This window comes from Necator americanus, chromosome II (assembly GCF_031761385.1).
Source record: "Necator americanus strain Aroian chromosome II, whole genome shotgun sequence".
In the NCBI taxonomy this organism is placed as follows: Eukaryota; Metazoa; Nematoda; class Chromadorea; order Rhabditida; family Ancylostomatidae; genus Necator; species Necator americanus.
The window spans coordinates 10,021,503-10,039,854 of record NC_087372.1 but is presented as its reverse complement, the minus strand read 5'-3'; the positions used below and the strand labels follow the sequence as shown (position 1 = coordinate 10,039,854).

At 42.8% G+C, this 18,352-nt stretch overlaps 4 protein-coding genes across 7 annotated transcripts in view; 3 read left to right on the top strand and 1 right to left on the bottom strand.

Moving 5' to 3' along the window:
• Positions 1–414: 414 nt before the first annotated feature.
• Positions 415–732, top strand: RB195_017355 (uncharacterized protein; the record flags this gene model as incomplete). Its single annotated transcript, XM_064184319.1, has 1 exon — positions 415–732. One exon carries the CDS (start codon positions 415–417, stop codon positions 730–732), a length of 318 nt encoding a protein of 105 aa, XP_064040200.1.
• A 7,224-nt stretch (positions 733–7,956) lies between these two features.
• On the top strand, positions 7,957–8,441 carry RB195_017354 (uncharacterized protein; the record flags this gene model as incomplete). Of its 2 annotated transcripts, XM_064184317.1 has the most annotated exons (2): positions 7,957–8,052; positions 8,124–8,441. In XM_064184317.1, the coding sequence occupies 2 exons, from the start codon at positions 7,957–7,959 to the stop codon at positions 8,439–8,441; spliced, it is 414 nt and encodes a 137-aa protein (XP_064040198.1). The 2 variants fall into 2 exon arrangements, with proteins under 2 accessions (XP_064040198.1, XP_064040199.1); XM_064184318.1 differs by lacking the exon at positions 7,957–8,052 and having other exon boundaries at positions 8,241–8,441.
• Positions 8,442–9,517: 1,076 nt separating this feature from the next.
• Positions 9,518–9,865, top strand: RB195_017353 (uncharacterized protein; the record flags this gene model as incomplete). Its single annotated transcript, XM_013446907.1, has 1 exon — positions 9,518–9,865. The coding sequence occupies one exon, from the start codon at positions 9,518–9,520 to the stop codon at positions 9,863–9,865; it is 348 nt and encodes a 115-aa protein (XP_013302361.1).
• A 2,857-nt stretch (positions 9,866–12,722) lies between these two features.
• RB195_017352 (uncharacterized protein) overlaps positions 12,723–18,352 on the bottom strand; it is a gene marked incomplete at both ends in the record, with an annotated part of 43,650 nt that continues 38,020 nt past the window's right edge. Inside the window, 3 exons of one of the 3 annotated variants that reach the window (XM_064184313.1) lie at positions 12,723–12,877; positions 13,358–13,517; positions 15,799–15,892. In XM_064184313.1, coding sequence (XP_064040196.1) covers positions 12,723–12,877; positions 13,358–13,517; positions 15,799–15,892 — 409 coding nt within the window. Of the gene's footprint in view, positions 12,878–13,357; positions 13,518–15,798; positions 15,893–18,352 lie in introns of those variants that run through there. The other 2 variants (XM_064184316.1, XM_064184315.1) reach the window with 2 other exon arrangements.

The following is an 18,352-nucleotide window of genomic DNA, read 5'->3' as shown; positions in this document are numbered from 1 at the left end:
AGTACAAAATGACTGATAGTAGAAATTGTGCATTGATGGCAACTAATTTGCAGGCTTTCGCTCGTAAAAAAAAAACAGTATTGCCGTCACTTTCAATCGAAAGAGGTTTGAAAAAACTTTCAAGTATCCTAGCAAGTAGCAAGTTCTGTGTGTAACGTTGCTTGCCCGTTCAGGATCATCTGATCTTCTTCTGAACACCTCATAAGTATTGACATCTTCGTTCAATAAAATCAGATCACTTGAAGTTAGCATTAGAAAATTTATGGATTCGCTTCTCCTCATCGCTTCACCCGTTCACAATAAATTTGAACACTCTAAACTCAAATTCTGAGCGGTAGGTGGAATTCATTAGCGCACTCCAGCATTTTGCACCACTTTTGCATCTATTTACGAGGTTGAACCTCAGAGTCCGCAATGGACTTTGTTCTTCGGCTTATTGCTACCCAAGTGACTGCAATGCCGGCGGCGACGACGGCAAAAGTGCGTTCGACGACTTTTGACCAACTGCACTGGCCGAAGACCAGAGGCGATGAGTCGGCGGCGGCCGATTCGGTCGACCGACCGCGCTCGCCGGTCGGCCACAACGTCTGCGATCCGCGAGCGACAAAGGTCGATGCGACCAAACTACGCAACACGGCCTTTGAACGTTTTGATGGTGTGTTCGGCAGTATGGGGAGAGTACGGAGCATAAGAGCGTTTGGAAAATGTCACGAAGGAGGAAACATGGGCTGAGAGAATTTCGTTCCTTTCCGACTCAAATAAACCATTGGTATTATCCCTGCGAATCACTTCTAAGATTTCACCTATGTAAGGGTATCGATGTACATCGCATCAACTTATATCTCAGACCCATGACAAATAGAGCCTTCAAGTGCAGAATCCGCTCAGCCTGTGAAGCCGAGTTGCACTAACTTCGGCGAAATAGTTCAGTCCACAAACTGCGGATTATTGATAGGTGAAAAGTCGATTTAGTTTGACTGCAACAGGTGATTCTAAATGATGACGAACCAATATTCTAGGCCAAACGGAACACATCATATGTGGAAGCTTCGAAAGCACCAATTTATAGTTTTATGATTTTGAGTTCTATAATTTTTATGATGTTATGATTTCGGCATGAGCAAATGACAGTCCCAAGTAGAGCATCTCAAAACGAGCATACCAGGAATCCGACGTGGTGAAGGAAAAGCTAGAAAGCTGGTTGTAAATTGCCATATCCAAAATGGTCCCACTCATCTCTCCCTGATCGTCGTAAAAAAAGCAATACGGGAACCGCTTTCGTTCCTACGAGATACGTTAGGACGCTCCTCTATGTACGTTCTGGTCCTCTAGGCAGCCTATTTATAGGTTTCACCTTAATGTGCTTGTGAGAAGACATCAATAATTTCTGAACACTCGCACATGGATGCAGCGCGTGCGCAAGAATGTGCGCGTTGCAACTGAAAACGTCTTAAAAACGTTGTCTTTCTCGCCGTTTTTTTTTACGCCGGTGAGGAAAAGATGAGCGAAACCACCCCGGAGCCCCCAATCTATACAACCCCATCTCTATCTTTTCCCTCATATTTCCTCACTACAGATTCGTGGTATGCCGACTTTAAGAGGGATGTTGGATGATGAAAAGTGATGTATAGATTCTTTTCATTCATATGATTAGTAACCTGTATGATGGAAGGAAGTATAAGAACTGGAATTCATGAAGCAAAGTACAATTAATCTATTATTCAATCAACACAAGTCATTATGTTCAGCTGCTACAGTAACCACAAATTACATCCAAGAATAAGAAAAGGAAAGTTTCCTCTGCAATTACACAGCTTAGCATTTACAAAATTGAATCATAAAGTAAAACATTAATAAAGGTTAGAAAAAGTATTATTCGCGTTTTCAAGTATTCCGTAAATCTGTAACTTTTTCCAGTAGCACCCACCCACATCTGAAAAAAGAACATACTGTAATCTAGACACAAGACACTTCGAAAGTGAAAACAAGTCTTTTTTTTAAAGATCGTATCAACTGAGTGATGTGAGGAGAGAATTGCATAAATGCACGTTTTTCCGAATCTTAACTGTTGTTCACTTATGCACTTACGCACGTCCGCAAACACAAAGTACAGTGCACTGCAAGTAGCGCGCGAAACGACAAGTAGGATATTTTCCCTATTCATTTGACGAACTAAAATGTTCCATCTGCGAATCAGAAGACTCTAATCAGAAAAATAAAACACAGAAGTAAAGGACTAACAGTGAGAAATCAGATAGATAGGATTCGTTTTTTCCTGTCAACAACAATGGGATGCGTTGAGAATGAACCGAATAACTATGGGTAGAACACGTAAGACTGGTGGAAAAATCAATAACAAAGCAGAAGAGCTGTACCATGCGCTGCCTTGAGAAAAAAAAACAAGCGTAGTAATCAAAATCTTTGGCTATACTACGGCTCTGAAATAGGAAATGAACCCTAGTTCAGAGTTATGAACACAGTTCAGTGTAGAAGATAACATTTTCCAGAAAATGTTATCTTCTACACAGAACTGTGTTCATAACACATACACTACACATAGCGGAATATCACGTAACAACAATATTTGTCTGATAATGCTATAATTTTCCCAGGCACTGAAGTGGATCTGGATTCGAGTTGCGTAAGTAACGCTTACACTGTTCACGATCCATAAATTCGATAGGATAAGCAGGATATGGAATGAAGACGCAATAATGAACCCCACCTAAAGCATCAATATAGTGAAGAGTCCAGAAATATACTTCAAACAAAATAGGAGCCATTTTCCAGTCCGCCTGGGACTTAGCAACTGAGGAGAAACCACGGATTAGAATTCTTTGGAAACGCTGGCTGGCACGAAGAGATTTATTGCCCGGATATATATATTTATTATATTTATATTATATATATATTATTATATATATATTATTATTATTATATTTGATTTATACTAAAGAGCATCCACAGAATTGACTATCTAAGATTCAGGTATACCTGTGACCAGATACGTATGAAACACAGCTTTGAACCGCTCTCGAAGAAAAAATATTGAAACCAAAGATTATAAATCCAAGACTCCAATATCTAGATCTTCTAGGAGCTTAAGTTTATCTCTCATAGAGAATTTTCGCAGCACATCTTCATTAACAGGGAAGTGGTCGCGCCTCAACACGAATACGACACCCCTCCTTATTTCGGATACAGTTTTCAGAAAATTCTGACTTACGCAACTTCTCAGATTCGAATGTATAAGTATCAAATCTATCAGATACACATATTATATTAGGTTGTATCAATGGCATTCAAAAATGGAGCTATCGTTCTCCGATACACATATTTAAGGAACATTAGAAGGCTCTGCTTTTCCCTTAGGCTGAGAGAATTAGGCATTTTTAGACGGCAGCAGTTAGAATCGTCGCCCTTCTTATTCTCAAGCGAATACGACAATAACGGTTTCAAACTGTTCGGTGTAGGGACAGAAAAGAGAGCATGATCAAGTTTTAAATTCAAACTGAAGATTCAATTTGAATTTAAAACTCAATTAGGCAAGATTACATGAAATCCGTAAATCTTCAATTCAATTCAAATTGAAGATTTACAGATTTCATGTAATCTTGCCTAATTTTTGGTAAATTGTCGTTGAGGAGGGGGGAGGGAAGGGCACTCATTGGCGCATTTATTTCTCGAAGTAAATAATCAAATCAATCTGAGCGCTAAGGCCTAAACATTAGTCTTAGAGGATCTATGACATATAAACTTAAGTTACTAGGAGAAAAAAGTAAGTTAGAGCTTTGGAAAATAAGGGCGAATAAGACCCCCTCCAACGACATTTGCCTCCACATTTATGCTGCTAGGAAAGAGCAAAAAAAAACCCCTGCAAGTACGATTTCCAATAAACCTTGCCATGATTCAGAATGTGATCTTCATCTATAGCGATAGTACAGCTCCCCTAGTAATCTTAAGCAAAGGCTGATACGCAATCACCTGTACCGTCGTTCTTGTACTATATCGAAGTGCAATTTCCTCCTCATTTAAAGGCAACACCCTACGAATCTGGGATGGGATGGGTTTCAGGTGGGTTATGCTTATACGGAATGGTAGATTGTGGGGAAGAGGATGATTCCGTTCATCTCTTCCTAATCGTCGTAAAAAAACGGTCCGGAAGATGAGACTTCGAGCGTTTCGGGAGCTGTTGTCCACGAAGAGTTGTATTGGAGCATTGTGCACGCGCTGCACCACCCGGGCCGTATCTTACGGCGATTAGGAAGAGATGAATGGATACACACTTTTCCCCCATAATCTACACCCTGTATAGGCAAAACCGACCTGAAACCCGCACATCCCAGATTCGTGGGGTGATACCTTTAATGTTTCTGTCTTGAATGCACTAGTCACCTTGTCATGGGTATTTAGCTAAGGCAGGAAATAGTCCGACACTAAAGTAAGCCTTACACTTCCACTTGCACTTGTATGAGTCGCAACAATAAGCTTAGGAATTTCTTTGTTGTGCAGGTAGGGCCTTTGATCGGATAGTCACGCTCCACTTGACCTTTCCAGGTTCCGAAGAAGCCGAAACGTTGACCAGCAATAAAGCATTGTAACAGCTTCGCGTTCGGCTCAAATTAAGAACACATACTGGAAAAAAAACCGTCCAAGAGGTCAAAAACCAGTTTATTTTTATCGCCACAATAACTAAATAACAATAGCCGTCCTCCCAACAGCGAAGAAATGCAGAAAATGAAATAACACAAAAAGTATGCCACAGTTTTTGTACGAGCATAAAAAATGTTCTCCGTCCGCCCAACATTTATTAAAGAGAGAATAAAGAACAAAAATGGAGAAAAGAAATGAAACATACAAGAATACATAACAATGAAACAAGGCGAACTCACCGGAAGGAGCTTGTCTGCTTTGCACACACTACATTCCAACATATTTGTCTATTTAGATTAGCTTTACAAACTTTTTCTCATAAATAGAACCTCATACTAGTCCCGTAAGTATTACTGCTGATTTGGATGCATGTGGATGGAACTCCATGGACCTCTTTCATCCTGCTTTTTATAGAGTTTGTACTTTTTTTTATGATAGTGCCTCAATAAGAATACGCGTCCCTAATAATTTTCTTAGTTTCATCGTTTCTTTCGCTCCTTGGACGAACTTTTTCGCTCCTACGGAAGATGCTAATTGTCCTCAATAACACGAAAGATGGAGTGAAGACTGAAACGCTACAAAATAAGATCTTAGAGGTTCCCTATAAGCAAAACAGGGTTAAATGCAGTTGGAGGCACTCATTGGCGTCCTTGTCTCTTGAAGTAAATAACTAAATCAATCGGGACCCTAAGTCCTAAAGATTCGTCTTGAAGGATCTATGACATGTAAGCTAAAGTTACTAAGGAAAAAATTAATTTAGAGCGTCGAGAAATAAGGGCGCCACTGAGTCCCCCAACCTTCCTCCCAAGTACATTTTCCCCGTAAAACAAACGACAGAACTAATTGAAAATGTTGTTAACTTCATCAAGACTGTGTAGTGCTATCCATGCACTACTATAAACTATTATATTTCACTACTAAAAGATAATACTGCTGTTATACTACAAAAAAATATTTGAAACCATGAGAAACAAGGAGACCCAGGGTGCTTTAACCATGCTGCGTAGAAAGAGCTCAGTGCAAGCCTTCACCGAGAACGCGTCGCGTCAACGCTTTCTGATACGTTTTACGCCGATTGTATGTGCCTCTTTCGTTAACCCATTTATTCATCATAATGAACAGAAACGCTTGAGAGCAGTGTACGGTTGTAAGCAAAGTGTGCATTGAAGGTTGCAGCGGTTAAGGAAGAAAGAACTTTTCTTTTACATGTTTTTTGTTAATGTAATATGAAAAACCGTAGAAACAAGGATATTTGACAAATGCGTACTCACCTCCAGTGTTCCCAATGCAGAATGGCAAGAGTTGTTTGGTTACGGATTCGGTTGACCTGTAATAAACTGATTCGTCTGCACCCGCAGCTGCAAATAAAGTTGATTTTAGAAAATCTAAGGAAGCGTTAGCGTTTAACCATCGTCTTAGTATGACTGACAATGAGATCAGGTTTCCTAATGCATAATAAAAAAAAAAACATACACAGTCGAGAAATATAGCAACCTAGAGAATTATCAAAATGTACCTCGAAATCTACAAAATTTTATGAAAGTGGAATAAATCTCCATAAACTCACAATTCCTAACATACGGAACTACGCGTACGCGGCTTATCTCGATCCGCTTCGGTGGAGCGTAGCGGCTGGGAGCGTGGTGAAACCCTTGCCGGCACCACCCATCGCTGCAGTTAGCAAAGGTCCCATCTCGGTTCCAACTGCTGCCTCCACCGCGCAGTTTCGAGTGCATACGCAAATGCACCGCAATTACACTCACTATTCATGCTGTTTTAACCCAGCTATAAGTACGATACTGCTCTCCATTTAGCACATATTGGACAAGGTAACGTCATGGGAATCGCTTTATTTTCTACGAGGTGCGCTAGAACTCGCCTCTGTGTACCACGTTCGGTTCCCCTCAGCAAGCTGTTCATTAGTAAAGCTTGAATAAGCTGGTGAGGAGACCTTATTAATTCTGGAAGGCTCGCTCGTCAATGCAGCGCGTGCGCAAGGGTGGCTCTTTGCAATGCAAGCAGACGTAAAAAACGGTAGTTTCTGAGCGGTTTTTTTTTAAGTGACTGGTTTTCCGCAGCCTACAACCGTATGTATAGAAGCTTTCATTGGGAAATCCATACCACGTTAGATTCGTGGTATGCTGCCGTTAATTGGCTGCACTCGAATCAGTGCGGAGAAGCTAGCTGTTGGGATACAGGTGGGACCAGTTGTAGCGATGAGGGCTACTAGTAAGATCAACCGTCGATCCTGACCGCTACGCTCTACCGAAGCATCACAAGAAGAGCGGCGCTCGCAATTGCTTATGTGCTTCATGTCCTTTTGACCCTACTATAATGAATTAACTCATCATGCACATCGAGTGAAGAAGTACCTCCGCAGAAAAAAACTCCTCCCTTCTACCTGGTCCATTTGAGGGATGAGCGGTCAATATTGCATCGATTCCGTGCATTTTATTAGCAGTCATTTGTCTTGATTTCATGCTCATTTTAAGTGAATAATGGGAGACATATTAAAAAGAGTGAAAGGAAGTCTATACCGAGAAAGATTTTTTAGCGGTCACTCCATCAAAGCACTTTACCGGGCCTAATTCGTGTGAGAACAGGTCTGCATCGCTGATTTCCTTGCTCCAATTAATTCGTGCGTCTTCTCTGTACTGATTATTTTAGCATGGGGAAGTGCGTGCATAACTGACAACAAATGTGTCCTCAACGACTTCAAACAACCTGTTCACATATTATTCACATAAAATCGCGTATGTCCGCCGAAGCCCTTAATGTGAGGGGTCAACTGCCGGTCGGGTGCATGGAATCTTTGGCAACAACCTCTCAATAAACCTCGTAGCGATGAAGTATCCAACACTCGAGCGAACTCCAATCTTGTCTAGACTTCAACGATGTTTTGGGCGACATTTGATTCACTACAGGAAACATGCATCAGAGATCGCCCCGTCAACAGTTTCGACACAGTGTATTGCGGGGATACCGATGAAAGGAACTCAATAGGCTGTTAGAAACTACCACAACAGCTTGGTAGAATTAATCTCAACGTCGTCAGTATGCGCTTCTGCACAGCAAAGGGATTACAGAGGATATGAGCTCTGGATCCTAAATGCCCATGCATGTACAAGAACCTCTGAAGAGGGTATAAGTACGCTTCCTATGATGAATTCAACACGTTGACGTCTAAGATATTCAAAACGATGGAGCGAGCGAGCAAAAGATTCAAAGCGAATGCAAAGATAAAACCTGGAACGGTGGATCACACGTTGGACAGCGGCAACCAACTGGTCGACTTATGTGAACATGCGGACCTCATCATCGCTTCCACGTTCAAGAGAAATCATTGACGCCACCAACTTACGTGGAGAACGGACAACCGTTCGACTCCTGAAGAGCAGCGTAAGCGGAAGATGAGAACTCTCAAACTTCAGCTCGTTGTGATAAGGAACATTCTCAAGTCGTGAGTTCAGAAGTCTAGATCTTTTTTGGACTTCGCATCCGACTCTCACCGTCGTCCAATTCTTCTCCGCTTCGAAATACGGTTCCACAAGAAAAACCGAGGAGTTTCTTCGCAACCGAAATTCGACATGGCAGGTGCGAAAGATGGAGAATATTATGGAGACATAGCGAAATCCTGCCGTGTGTCTGTTCAGGTTGGAGCAAAGAACAGGAAGAAGCTCTGCGATGCGGATTCCTTCACAAAGTGCATCCGAGATGCTGGAAGGGAAGCGCTTCTGGGTCTAATGCCGCGGAAGAAGTTTACTTTGAATCTGCGGAGACAAGATTAACGCACAATTCTACATGTGCTGTCCGCAGCACTGGTGATTTTAATCAAGAGAAACATCTGAGAAGGAAGTTGCGCCGTCAACTGCAAAGAGCAGTTGACGGCGCAACTTCCTTCTCAGATGTTTCCTTCGATTCAACAAAAACCTGGAGACCTCAAAAACCAAGGATTTTGAAAAGGTGTGGGAGGACGGAAACTCGCCAAAAGCCTGTACTTTACTAAAACAGTATAGTAGAAGGATGAAAAGTGTTTACTAGCCCTTAACACCTTTCAGCACCAGCACCCGCAGCACCAGCAAGGTATCTTCGGCACCTACAAAATCCACTTCGCCACCTGTCAACGTCGCAAAACGCAGTGGCGAGACTCAGACCCCACGATATAATAGGGCTGCCCAATCGACTATCACACAACCTTCATCAAATTTTAGTGCTTCGTGCAACCGTCCCAGCAGGTCTCGCACCGGCCTGAGTCTGACAAGCCGAAAAACAAGCAGATCGGACTCCACTCCAACGGCGCCAGCAGCAAAAAGAAGGCGTAATTCGTCATCATCGTCCTCATCCTCATCCTCATCTAATGAAGATATACCACCCAAAAGGGCCGGACATCTGGAACCATGCTCAAAGAGCTTCTGAAGCAAGGAGGTAAAAATCTCCTGCTAGCCGCCAGCAAAGTTGACCAACTGGCACCGGCGATTACGGTCTCGCAATCGTAAGAAGTAAAGTAAAGTAACTTGAGTGTCTTGAACAATTGATGAAGTCTTATCACGAGCAGACCGTCAAGATGCATAAAGCAAACGAGGCGAAAATCGACAAAGTTGGGATGAAGATGGAGCTTTTCTTTGCGCGCTTCACTCAGATGGAAAAGGACTTCAAGGAAGAGAAATACCTGGTGCAATTTCACGATGAAGTCAATTAGATAAGGGATGAATTTTCCGCACTAAACGTTTCACAACTATCGTCTGACCTTAGAGGACTCCACGAACGTTTTGATGAGATCATCTCCCGTGGGTTTGCCCCGGACACCGTAACGACTAACATCCCGGCGGAACCCAGCCCGGAGCTAAACAGAATTCGACGCAGGATGGAAAAAACCGAACGAAAGATCCAGACAGGTCGACGGGACCATTCCACCAAAAGGAAATGGCAAAAAGACCGAAGCATGCCTGTTCTAGACGACCTGAAGGAGAAGCGGCAACGCCTACAGGAAAAGGAGTCAAGGCTAGAGAAAGAGATGCAACGACGACTCGAGCGCGAGACGTGCGGAAAGTCCCGCGAATCCGAAGATGCCGTCAGATCGAAGGGACGTGATCGCCCACAGGAGAGACGAAAGGACAGGGACTCAAGCCAGAGACGCCGTGAGGATAGACGTGAAGCACGACAGCGAAGGTTCAGCCGGGATCACGACCGGAAGAAACAAAGTAGACACTAGCTAGTTCGGTGGAGGGGAGTATAGAGATTCCTCTATTCTTACTTGTCTTGCGTATGTATGTAGCATCACAGCATCAGCATTACTTACTCATCGTGTAACTCTTCCAACTATCTGTAGGCTGATCTAGGCAGCAGTAGAAACATTCTTATGCAACATTCGCTTATCATGTTTATATCTCATGCACATACTAGCCAGCTCCGCTTGCTTAGCCTGAATAAAAGGAGCCCTGATAAACTCGAGCATCAGATTGTTTCATTTATTGTTTCTTATTATTTCTTTCATTGTTATTTTGTGTGTTAAAGATAAGGTTTAATTACCCAAGTCTGAGGTACTTTAGAGATAGGTCGAGACGCGAGAAATCCGCTGAACCACCGACGCTTTATATATATATATATATTTTTTTTTCACTCTTCTCATCAGGGGTATCTTTTCAACTAACTTCGCCCCGATGAGATACGAGGAAAGTTCGCTTGCCTACATTATGACATGAACCAACGGACAATTGTTGTAATTCGAACACTAGTACATCATCCTTTGAAGTGGTAACTGGAGTAAGACAGGAGCGAGTAGCAATATCCCTCCTGTTCAACTTTGTCATCGATAACATCATGCGAAGAACAGTCGATCAATGTCCTGCCGAGATCGCCTCAGCGCGGTCAGGGTGCCCCTCGACCGTCCGTTAGTACGCAAATGATGTTGTATCAGTGGAAAGCAAAAGTTCAGAATGTTGTAAAAGGCAACTGCAACCTATGGATTACGCTTGCATTCTGATAAGAGTGAGCACATATGGGTCTCATCGAGATCTCCAACGGCAGTCAAGGACGTGGGCGGACGGCCGAACTTGTGTGTTCTATTATCTAGACTGTATACGAACAACAGCTACGAGAGTGACATACGGGAGAGGTGCGCTAAAGGTTGTTCCGCATTTAACTCATCGACCATGTCTTTATGGTCGCCATCGCTCAAGAAGTCAGGCTGCAAGTCTAATCATCCGCTATTCGCACTATCGTGATGTACATGTCGGAGAATTGGCCGGCACCATCTACGATGATGCAGAAACTTGACTGCACGGAAAGGAAGCAATGAAGATTTTAAGGCTAGATCGATGTGGTGCACAGGCGGATGATGCGCGGAAAGGATCAGGACCCCCACTTCAAGTCCGCATACCGCGAATGACGTACCAATCTGACACCGTGAGGGAATCGGCGGAAAAAAAACAGAGATGAGCTTGTAGATTGCGCTAGCGGTTCTGCTCATCTCACCCTAATCGTCATTTTAAGAAAAAAACGGGGCATGGAAACCGCTCCGATTCCTACGAGGTACGTTAAAACACGCCTATATGTACGCTACAGTCTCCTCAACAGCCTCCTCATTGACTTGAACTTAATAGACTGGTGAAGAGACCCCACCAATCATCGACTGCTCGCACGTGAATGCGGCGCACGCACAGGGGTGGCGCGCTGCAAATGAAATTGTCGTAAGAAACGTGAATTCACATACCACGTCACATTTGTGCTGCCTTCAAAATCGTCACAGAAAATCGTTCTCCCTTCTTCAGTCACTCTTTGAGGGTACAAGAAAATTGTCTTGTTCAACGGGTTCTGAAGAGTCTGTCGGGTTCAAGCTAGAAAAGGCCACCTAGCCGAAAGTGAAAGTATTGGATTTTCATGAGATCGCGAGGAGATCCGAGTGTCATATGGTAAAAATGACTTTTCCGGGACTCAAGTGGAACAGTTGCCGTATAGAAACGGATGGGAAGATCAAAATTATTCTCACTTCTATCTCTTAATCACCCACACTCTATGTGTCCTTATCACAGCAGTGGAAATGGGCACGTAATTCTAGAGGACTAGAAAGGGTCCAGTCCCAACATCTAAAAAGACAGTTTTTGCTATCGTTTTCGTTCCTTTATTCAAAACTAGTAGACTGCTTGATCTAACGCCAGTGCGGCGACCATTAATAGTGTTATGGTCGAATATTCCCGTCACAGAAGGGAGTCGAAAAGAAGCTCGCTACTTCTCGTAAACCTCGCTGGTTCCACTGGTAGCATTCGAAAATATTACGGGTTTGTCTGAAGTACTATATTCAAAGTATTTGGACTGAATGACCACACGGACACATATCATGAATCTATAAACACCTCCAATTTTTAGTTCAAAGGCAAGATCGATCACGAAGAAAAATTTCATTAAATGGAAAATATGGCAATACAATAATACCTAATAAAGTGGTTTTCTGAACCATTAACACAAAAAAAAACGGAACAGAACATATATGAGAAATGCTATGCACATCAACCCGAATCGGTAACGAGTACATAGACGTGGTCATCATAACACCGATGTTCCTGCCCATTGGGATTTGTCCCTAGCATGTAAGACAGCAGCGTACGTGCGCATAGTCGAGTCAAAGTGACATAAAGCACGGATCGCGCAAGCGGCTGCGCTCAAAGCGCAGCGCGGTGGAGATACAGTTTGATTCGACATAGGACCATCGCAAAGTGCAACAATGAGCGCTGTAGCATGGGTCACCCCTCCATCCCAACCGCTACGGTATACCGTACTGCTTCGAGCGCGACCGCTTGCGAAACTGCAGCATGCTTCATGTGATTTTGATCCTACTCTACGTACGAGGGGACGCAGAGTCAAGCAGATTACACTCCAGAGGAAAAAAGAAGTGCACACTATGCACAATGCATGCCATGCCAGTGCCATCTGGTAAATGCCAAAAACAAATGGACGGAATTATGATGACCTCGACTATGGGAGCTTATTCACGCGAAGTCGCAAGGCAAATAACACAAGAATGGTATATCATGGAAGCAACATGGAACATTTGTGATGTATGCCTGCTGTCTTCAGCTTTCGTTCGATCCACTGTCATGCATCTGATAACCTTGCACATTGCAACGCTCACCCTTACAGGTACACACAGTAATTCCATTTCCGCGAGATCGACAACCAATATCACTGGTGCTCGCGCAGCCTCCCGAGATTCGCTTGCTTTTCGGTCCTGGAAGCATGTGGTAATGTGCAACGAATTGGCACGGAAAATTGAAGGCGAAGCGTTGTAAAAAAAAAAAAGATTGCTATTATTTTTATGCGATGCTCACTTCTGCGCATCTCTTCCAAGCAACTCGTCCAATTTTCGTATGCCTTGTGGAATGAGCGCAGCATAAACGAGGTGATTGAATTGATTGAGAAACGAAAAGAGAACGAATGGCCATTGAAGCTAGTACAGTTTGTGTGACCCTCTCGTGGCAAATTTGTTTTTTTTTATCCCAAACAACTCCGTAGTCGCCACCAAACCGTGTACTAAAGCGAGTAACTGCGGCGTGTTTTTCACGAAAAACGATTTTTTCTGCTTGAGGCACACTTCTCACTCATCTATCGTGTCCCATTAGGAGGTGTATCGCGCCCACCCGGCAGAACCCACTCGGCGCCAACTATGCGTGTATTTTGTGATTCAATCGGAAGGAGTAACTCCGCTCACCATTACCCTTGTAAGCATATTCGCATCCACGATCACATTCAACAATCGTTGTGAATTCCGTCTTCCCAAATTTGTAGCAGTCATCATCATCAGCTCCGCTTAGAGACATTGAGAGGAGAAGGCAGAGAAGAAGTGGTAAATCTGTCATTTCTTCAGAGTTCTGAAAGAAGTACGGTATCAAATAAAAGGCAGAATACGAGAAACCATAACGTCACCATCTCACTGAAAATACCTCTTAGAATCAAAGTATTGTTGCGAGTGCAAAACGTGATTCGCGTTAAGCTGTTTCACAAACTAAATGAAAGTGACATGGTTGTCACGTGCGATGAAAAAAGCGTTACCCTTGAAAAATCCACTCTTGAGATTAGGAATACTTTGAAATATGGATTTTTCAAAAACTTAATAGGGAAAATTGACCAAAATTGAATATCTTGAAATATGGATCAGTAGGAATGACTGCAGTTCAAATTTTCATGAAGTTTGCAGAATTTCCCTTTCGAGAGTCTTCCTTTTCTTTCTTAAGCACGAAAGGTAAAAATTCACTTATTTGAAAACACCCATAGTTCTGTCATAAAATGGGAACAAGAAAAAATAGAACTCAGTAGAATTCCGCTCAAGCTTATAACAGCAATGGTGGCTCTTTTTGGCACATTTTGCGGTGTGTTAATAGGTCATTCTCCTGCCACGTAAGATGAGAAATCCTCACGCGGGATTTAACACGTGGGACTATAAATAAGCATCAGAAATTCTTAGATACATAGAGATAAAAAATCAAATAAAGAGACGAAGAAGCGAATCCCACAAGAGAATAACGGATTGAAGAACACTTGAGGAATTCACGAAGAAATGACCGTAGGAGTTAGTATTGGAGGATGGAAAGTGTGTGTTGCTAGATAGTGAGAAAGAAAACATTATGGTGAAGATCATAATGGACATGGAAGACATGGTGACAAAAATACAGAACGACAAGCGTACAGGCAGAAAAATAGGTGGCGAGATGCGAGTCAGCCAATCACTTCTTATTGGTAAAACTCACCAACTTAAGTAAGAGAAGAGGCAGCAGATTGATTGACACGTAAAGACCAGGGTGAGTCAAAAGTATAGAAGATTTCTCATTACTTTTAATTCACCAGAGAACCAAAGCAACTACCCTTGATTCTGAAAAAAAAAATGGAGGATAAGTACATGGCGTTAATCAACTCCGAAAGTTATACATCTATGCGCTCGCCTTCAGTTCAGAATTGTTTGAGGTTTATTTTTTGAAGCATCAAGTCAGTGACTTCATCCCCCACGACAAGTTTAGCACCAATTTATCGACGCTGGAGAGATGAAGGATTTGATTGGCTCTAGGGGGGCCCCGGACCATCAACTGCGCAGTGGTAGCCGAACTTCCTACCGACTGCGCTGGACCTGTCTCACAAATTTTTTTTATGAAAGGTGAGAAAAATCTCCCCCATCTTTAAAATAAATGTCATATGCTCCATGGTCATAGTCTAACAATATAACTTTCAGGCAAATCAAAGATTTTGCCACCGTACCAATCTTGATTCTAAAGATCCTGAAGCAAAGAAGATATCGTCTTCGATTCCGTGAGGATTCCGAAGAATTCTTGGGAAAATCGACCAGAACAAGTGCTAGTCGAAAGATGCAAAATCAGCGAAGAGATCTCGCGGAACTGTGAAGCCGAAAAATTACAGATAATAGAAATTTGGAGGTTACAGTAAGGATGAAAAGAAAGAGAAATTAATTTGATCAATATTGATAATTCTTTGAAATTCGAGAACTTCTCTGACTCATTTCCAGAGTACAGAAACGGTATTTAGATGGCGGAGAATACGGTATTACATAAAACCCCATCGCCAACAACGCAAGACAGTAATGACTAACAAACTAGACATAAATAGTTCCAGAGAGCACAACGATCGAAAATTACGAAATATAATATAATGTAATATATATATATATATATATAAATGAATAAAAACGGAGAAAAATGTGGTTAGGGGAGGGACGAGCACTTAGTGGCGCTCTTATTTCTGGCTGTTCTATCTTACTTTTTTTTCTCTTAGTAACTTCAGCTTACATGTCATAGATACTCTAATACTTATGTTTTAGGGACCGGGTTTATTTAGTTACTGCCAGAAATCCAGAAATGAAGGCGCCACTGAGCGACCTCCTCCCCCTACCCCCTTCAACTACATTTTACCCTCAAAAGGAATAAATGTGAGTATTTGTAAGAATACATATACAAACATATAAGAATATAATAATACATTTGAGAAATAGCTGCGTCTGACGAGGACATAACCGGATTCCAGGTCATTGGGACGGTTGAGGGCGTGTGTCGACAACAAGCGGTGAGCGAATCGACCTCACTCGTTTTTATGTCAACTATCCGGTGAAACACAAAAATAGTTCCAAGTTTAAACTCAATGACTTACGTCCTTTGAGTTTTTTTTCTCAAAAGCTGGTTTTTCTGTCAATGTTCCAAGTTTCTGCTCGCTTTCGTCACAATTATTCGCCGGAATGAAATTTCTGGCAAACAATATGAGTCATATTGTACTATTGAGTAAAAAAAGGATCTCATCAATTAGCCATCGTCTGATTCTCCTCCAAACAAGAAACGTGATAATATCAACCGCAGAAGAATCACGGAAGAATCAAGAGTCTATGACGTTCATAGGCATTTTGATTGCCGTACACAAAGATGACGTGGGGACCAGTTCATGTAACGGTCAGGAAAAAAAGTTAGTGGAAGAGTTAGTGGTGAAGGACGCTGTACATTCCAAGATGATCCCATGGTTTCAAGAAAGGACAACTCCAAACTCTTGTTTATTCTTAAAAGGCATCACCTCACGAATCTGAGATGGTACGAATTTCAGATGGAGTATTCGTATACGGGATAGTAGATTATGGAGAGAGGGATGATTCCGTCCATTTCTTCCTAATTGCCGTAAAAAAACGGCCCGGAAGATGCGACGCGTGCACAAGGCTGGCGCGCTACAGCCGAACTCCTTGTAGAAAATAGCGCGCCAGAACTCCCGAAGCCGTATGTTCTAGGCCGTTTTTTACGGCAATTAGGAAGAAATGAACGGAATCCTCTTCTCATAATCTTCTATCCCGTATATGAATACTCCACCTGAAATCCGTACCACCTCAGATTCGTGGAGCGATGCCTTTAAATACGCCATCTACTCATAGGCTCAATTTAAAGGTGGCATACCATGTATCTAAAGTGAAGGAATCCGCGGGAAAATTTAGAGTTAGGGTTCCAGACTGCTGGATCAGGGAAGGTTCCGTTGATCTCTTCCTGATTGTCGTGAGAAACGTGAAAGACAACGTTTTTAAAGACGATCTTAGCTGCAACGCGCCACCTTTGTGCACACGCCGCATGCGAGTGCGGTCGGTCGAAGATCAGTTATTTCTTCTCACCTGCCTTTTCAAGTGAAGTCAATGAGTAGACTGTTTGGGGAATGGAAGGTGTGCGTAGTGGAGAGTTCTAAAGTATTCTCCTGATAAGCAAAGTGGTTCCCACGCCGTTTTTCTAGAACGAGTAAGGAGAGATGAGCGGAACCACCCCGATGCCGCAATTTAAAACACCATCTCCATCTTCCCCCGCGGTTTCCTTCACCATGTCAGATTCCTGGTATGATGCCTTTAACTCTGACTGTCGCCACGCTCGCAATCCATCCCTATGCAGTATTTACCTGCGAATCATTTTAAATCGCTGTTCCACGCTTCTTTTGTGGCATATTTGAGTATTTTTCTCGTTCCATCAATTAGAATACGGCAACACCTGAACACCTTTCTTCCCCCGAGTTCTCTTAACTATACTAGTCCAAAACTGATGTACACGACCCCAAGATGTTAAGCAAATAAAAACGCAGCAATGTCAAGAAACAGAGGTTATAGACTCCGCTAAAAAGTTACATAACTAGTGGCGAAGAGTGGTAGTAAGAAATCTGGGACACTTAAATCAACAAGCTGCAACGAAAGAGACACTGAAGGATAATCACAGATGGAGAAACCGGGATTTTGAAGAAACAAGGAACAAAACTGGTGACTTGATTGATTAGCATTGAAGGCATCACTCCACTAAAGTAAAGATATGGATTTCCGGTAGTGAAAGACTACATGGGATCGTAGATTGCAGAAACGGGTGGGATCTCGCTCATTTCTTCCTAATAGTCGTAAAAAATGGCCCGGAAGATGAAGCGTTCCGGGGCGCTGCTTTCTACGACGAGTTCTATTGGAGCGCGCCAGCCTTGTGCACGCGCGAAATCATCCGGACCGGTACTGGCACAATTAGGAAGGAATGGACGGAATCACCCTCTTCGCCACAATCTACGACCCCGTATGGGCATTACGCACTTGAAACACGTACCACCCAGATTCGTAGGGTGATGCCTTTAAGTAGCGGGGACAAAACAATCAGAAGGAGATGGGTCTATTGTACGTTTCAATGTCAGCAATAATTCGCGTGAAACTATTATTTGGCACCAGGATCTCAATTACCCCTTCACATCAAAGCACGTCTTCACATCCACAAATTGTACCCAATATTGATTAGTGGCAGAACATCAATAGTATCATAAAATGTACAAAGAGAAGGAATCAGCCCACTAACATTGCTTCTTGAAGAAAAATGGACAGAATTGTTAGCGTGATTTACTTGGATACTTAGATGGCTCGCCTTCACTGAGCGTGCGGGTCCAAGAATCTTTTCCACTCGTTTCGGTCCCTTGCCTTTGTCATCCAAGATGTTCCCATGTTTCGTGGGTGACTTTGACAAGGTCCTCGAACTGTGTCCAAGAGAGCTCTCAGCCGGTCCATCACTGCAGCGAATACATCACTACATCTCGTCGGCGGCCTTCCTCGAGGGTGTTCAGCATCTCTTGGGATTCACTCTAGCGTTCTTTTAGTCCATCTATTGTCGATTCTTCTCATAATGTGACCGGCCATTCTATGCTTCACTTTCAGTATATATTCCGCTGG